We start from the raw sequence: 4,714 nt of genomic DNA on the forward strand, positions 1-4,714 counted from the left end.
GGGAGGTTCATCCCCTGGGGCACCCCGCTCCAAGCCTGGCCTCCCTGCCACCTCCCGGCTCCTCACCATCCCGCTCTCGCAGCAGAGGAGACACGGGGCATCGAGGAGGAGCCGACCCACCTCCCCTTGGTTGTCTGCATTGACAAGCTCACCAAGGTCTACAAGACGGACAAGAAGCTGGCACTGAACAAGCTGAGTCTCAACCTCTACGAGAACCAGGTGGTGTCCTTCCTGGGGCACAACGGCGCAGGCAAAACCACCACCATGTGAGTGCCTGTCACGGCGGATGTGGGCCGTGTCCTGCGGAAGGTGGGGGGGAAGGTGCTGCGTGATGTCCTTGCAGGGCCCTGTGGCAGCTGGTGCCATGCCCAGAGGGCAGCAGTGTGGATGTGGGGGTGGCACAAAAGGGGGACAGGCAGTGGGTGCATGGCCCTGCACTGACATTGCTCTGCCCAGGCCCAGCAGACACTGCTGGAGGTGGTGGTTGGGATTGGGACCAGACGGAGGAATACAAGGTTCCTCACATTGTTGCTTTTGTCCATCCAGGTCCATCCTCACTGGCTTGTTCCCTCCGACCTCGGGCTCCGCTACCATCTACGGCCACGATATCCGGACGGAGATGGATGAGGTCCGGAAGAACCTAGGTATGTGTCCCCAGCATAACGTGCTCTTCGACAGGCTGACGGTGGAGGAGCATCTCTGGTTCTACTCACAGCTCAAAAGCATGGCAGAGGAGGAGATCCGCAAGGAGATGGACAAGTAGGCATCCCCCAGCTCCTTTTCCCCCATCTGTGCCTTTTGCATGAGTGGGTCCCCTTCCTGCTGGCTGTGCCGTGGTGGGTGATCTGGGAGCAGAAACGTCCCCCGGAGCAGCTCCACCAAGCGTTTTCCAAAACTTGGGGTATCAGGCTGTGGAAGCCAGGAGAAGATGCTTCTGTAGCCTGGCTGCAGTTGGGCTATCCTGGCGGCCGAGAGCCGCAGGTACCACGCGGGGAAAAGGCGTCACGTGTTCCCTGCAGGCACTGGGCGCCAGTATGGCCTCCCCAGCATCCCTGGTGCTTCCCCCCTGTCCCCAGGATGATTGAGGACCTGGAGCTCTCCAACAAACGCCACTCCCTGGTGCAGACCCTCTCGGGAGGCATGAAGAGGAAGCTGTCGGTGGCCATTGCCTTTGTGGGAGGGTCACGGGCCGTGATCCTGGATGAGCCCACGGCTGGCGTGGACCCGTATGCACGCAGGGCCATCTGGGACCTCATTCTCAAGTACAAGCCAGGTGAGTGGAGGTCGGCGGAGCCCAGCATGGCTCCCTTGGCTGGGGCGGGCCCTGAGGCTCCGTGCCACCGTCAGGGAGGACCATCCTGCTCTCCACGCACCACATGGACGAGGCTGACCTGCTGGGTGACCGCATTGCCATCATCTCCCACGGCAAGCTCAAGTGCTGCGGCTCCCCGCTTTTCCTCAAGAGCACCTACGGTGATGGCTACAAGCTGACAGTGGTGAAGAAGCAGTCAGACACCAGGAATGGCACAGGTCTGGGGGGCAGTGGGATCCTGTGTTTAGAGGAGTAGATGGTACCAGCCCTTCTTCAGCCCAGGAAAGGAACGAGAGGTCAACACCCAAGTGCTCCCACCCAGACTCTCCTTAGGCCACGTGGAGGGTGGAGGGGGAGAGGGCAGGGCTGTGGGAGGTGGCATTCGCTCAGCCTTGATTTCTCCCATTTGGGTCCCGGGTTAGACCCTGTATGGTGGCATTTGCCTCCAGGCGCTGGTTCTGTCCGGCCCGTAGGCTGCCTACTGAGACGTCCAGCGTGGGCTGCGGTGCAGAGCACTGTCCCCAGCCCAGGCAGGGCAGCCTGGGAAGCTGCCAGCACCCTGCGATGGAAGCTGGAGGAGCCCTCTCAGCTCTGGGGTGTAGGGTGGACATGGCGGGTCCTGATGGCAAGCCAGGTGAGAAGTGACCGACTGGTGCTGCCCTTCTGCCACAGAGCCAGGCCAGCTGCACAGCCCTCTGGCCCACTCCTCCGTCAGCCCCTGCTCTGAGCCTCGCGTCTCCCAGTTCATCAAGAAATATGTGGCCTCCTGCCTCCTCATCTCTGACACCAACACTGAGCTCTCCTACATCCTGCCCAGCGAGGCTGTCAAGAAGGGCTGCTTTGAGAGGCTCTTCCAGGTAACCATGGGGGCTGGCAGGGTGGGCAGGGGGGCAGTTGCGGAGTGCTGCAGCGCTGTGGGCACCTCCTGCCCTCCTCACACAGCGCTTTGCCTCCACAGCACTTGGAGCAGAGTCTGGAAGAGCTGGACCTCACCAGTTTTGGGCTGATGGACACCACGCTAGAAGAGGTCTTCCTGAAGGTGTCCGAGGAGGACCAGTCTCTGGAGAACAGTGACGTGGGTATGAGCGGCGGGAGGGCACGTGGTGCTGCTGGGGCTGGCGAGGGGCTGTGTGACTTTGTGTGGGTTTGGTGGCTCCTCTCCCCTTGCGCATGGCCGCAGGAGTCTCGTTTCCCAAGAGGAGTGGTCTCCAGCGGAGCCCATCCCGGCCGAGGGCAGCTGGCCTCTGCTCCCCTCCGGGTTTGCAGACCAGATCTGTCTCCACCCTGTGCCACGCCGTGGAAAAAAAAAGCATGGCTGGTGGCATCCCTCCTTCTCCTTCCAGACATGAAGGAGTCCAAGAAGGACGCCCTGCAGCCACCCATCCCCGAGCTGGGCCCGAAGCCCGAGGTCAATGGGGAGCCCCTGGCCGAAGCGGCCATGCCAGAGAAGCCGGAGGTGGAGCTCAGCAACCTGGTGACCTGCTCCAAGCTGGCGCAGTCGCAGGCGTCCCTGCGCTCAGCCTCCTCGGTGGGGTCCGTGCGGGGTGACGAAGGTGGGGCTTATTCCGAATTCTTCGGGGATTACGCGCCCCTGTTTGATAACCGGCAGGACCCCGATAACATCAGTCTGCAAGGTTCGTGCCGCCGGTGTCTGGCCAGCGGCAGGGGCCGGGGGAGGTGCTCAGCGGGCATGCGGAGGGTGGCTGGGGCAGTGGCAGTGCCTGTCCCTGCACCTGGGCAGGGCAGAGCTGGCCCTGGCCAAGGCAGGCGGATGTGCCAGGGATGGGGGGCCATGCCTGCTGGGGCAAGACCCCGCGGGGGTCTGATGATGCATCCGCTGATGCTGCGCCCAGAGAACCGCAGCCTGGGTGGGAGGGCTGAGAACAGGTGCCTCTACCAGTTTGCACCCCCAAACTGGTAGCATGTGCGTGGGGGAGTCCCATGCTGAGACACGGAGCCAGTGGGCATGGGCAGCACTAGCTCTGCCCTTTGCCTCCCTTCGATCCCGCGAGTGCCACCCTGCAGACTCGCCCCACTAACGCGCTTGTTCCTCGTGCTGGCACCTGGTCGGGTTGTTTCCTCTTGGCCCTTGGGCACGGAGTTTTCTTCCAGCTGGTGGCTTTGCCCTCCATACCCTGACCCAGGCTTGGGGCTCTCCCTGCCTGGATGGTGGGATTGCTGGAGGATGGAGGATGCAGGCAGGTGCCCTGAGGCTGCTGTTTTATTCACAAATCCTTTTCTGGGTTATCCCAGCAGCTCTTGTCGTGATTAATTCAGGGATGTGCCAGCCTGCCTCCCTGGCCGGGGTTGCTCTGAGCGTTGTGATTTGGGTTGTGGGAGGCAGAACCGAGACATTACCGCGGCAGAGCTCCTTGAGCCCCAGCCCTGTGCCCGCTGTCTCGCTGCGTCCCCCCACCCATGTCCTGTCCCCTGTTCCTGACTGCGCTGACCCCTTGCCAGCTGGGAGAGCTGATGGGAAAATGGAGGGGTTCTGCCAAAAAGCACCAATTCAGGTTGTTTTTTTGAAACTGTCTAAATTTCCCATTTTGGGCCAAGAGGAACCTGCCAGTCAACTGCCTCGTTTCACACCGCGGTGCTGCTGTGGCTCGGTGGGTGCTGCCCTGTCCCTTGGGGTGGCTGCACCCAGCTCGGTGCCCAGCTCAGCTCCCTGGAGGCCAAGGTGTGTGGGGGAGTGGCCGTGCCAGGGGGCTGACATCCTTCTCCCCTCTCAGAGCAAGAGGCAGAGGCAGAGGTGGAGTTGGAGGACCACGACCTGGCCGGGCAGGGGAGCTTCAAGCTGGAGGGCTCGTGGCTGAAGCTGCGCCAGTTCCACGGGCTGATCGTCAAACGCTTCCACTGCGCCAAGCGCAACACCAAGGCCCTCTTCTCGCAGATCCTCCTGCCCGCCTTCTTCGTCTGCGTGGCCATGACGGTGGCGCTCTCTGTGCCCGAAATAGGTGCCTGCAAGCCACCCACCTGCACGCTGGGGGCTGCTGGTGGCCCCTTCTGCCTGCCCCAGTGTGGCTGGCGGGGACACTGGCTAGGGGTGGGGCTGAGGACCAGGCTTGCGGGCGCTCAGCCAGTCTGCCTGTGCGCAGTGGTGCTGTGGGTGCAAGCGGGTTCCTGTCCTTGTCCCCACAGGTGACCTGCCACCCCTCATCCTCTCGCCATCGCAGTACCACAACTACACCCAGCCCAAGGGCAACTTCATTCCTTACGCCAACGAGGAGCGGCGTGAGTACCGGTGAGAGCTGCTGCTTGCCGGTGACCAGCGTCCCATGCCCCGTCCCCATCCCCATCCCTGTCTCCATCCCTGGGACTGCGATGGGGGGCAGCAGGGAGGGCAGCCCACAGCGGGGCTGGCGCCGGGGCTGGCCCAGGCATGGAGCAGAGCCTGTCCGG

General features: G+C 62.9%; 1 protein-coding gene across 1 annotated transcript in view; it reads left to right on the forward strand.

The window, feature by feature from the left end:
• ABCA2 (ATP-binding cassette, sub-family A (ABC1), member 2) overlaps positions 1–4,714 on the forward strand; it is a gene marked incomplete at both ends in the record, with an annotated part of 19,484 nt that overhangs the window by 6,206 nt on the left and 8,564 nt on the right. Inside the window, 9 exons of the mRNA XM_009584194.1 lie at positions 86–266; positions 547–759; positions 1,077–1,273; positions 1,348–1,530; positions 1,985–2,169; positions 2,271–2,391; positions 2,656–2,946; positions 4,063–4,269; positions 4,454–4,556. Coding sequence (XP_009582489.1) covers positions 86–266; positions 547–759; positions 1,077–1,273; positions 1,348–1,530; positions 1,985–2,169; positions 2,271–2,391; positions 2,656–2,946; positions 4,063–4,269; positions 4,454–4,556 — 1,681 coding nt within the window. The remainder of the gene's footprint in view (positions 1–85; positions 267–546; positions 760–1,076; positions 1,274–1,347; positions 1,531–1,984; positions 2,170–2,270; positions 2,392–2,655; positions 2,947–4,062; positions 4,270–4,453; positions 4,557–4,714) is intronic.

This window comes from Fulmarus glacialis, unplaced genomic scaffold (assembly GCF_000690835.1).
Source record: "Fulmarus glacialis isolate BGI_N327 unplaced genomic scaffold, ASM69083v1 scaffold18668, whole genome shotgun sequence".
Taxonomy (NCBI): Eukaryota; Metazoa; Chordata; class Aves; order Procellariiformes; family Procellariidae; genus Fulmarus; species Fulmarus glacialis.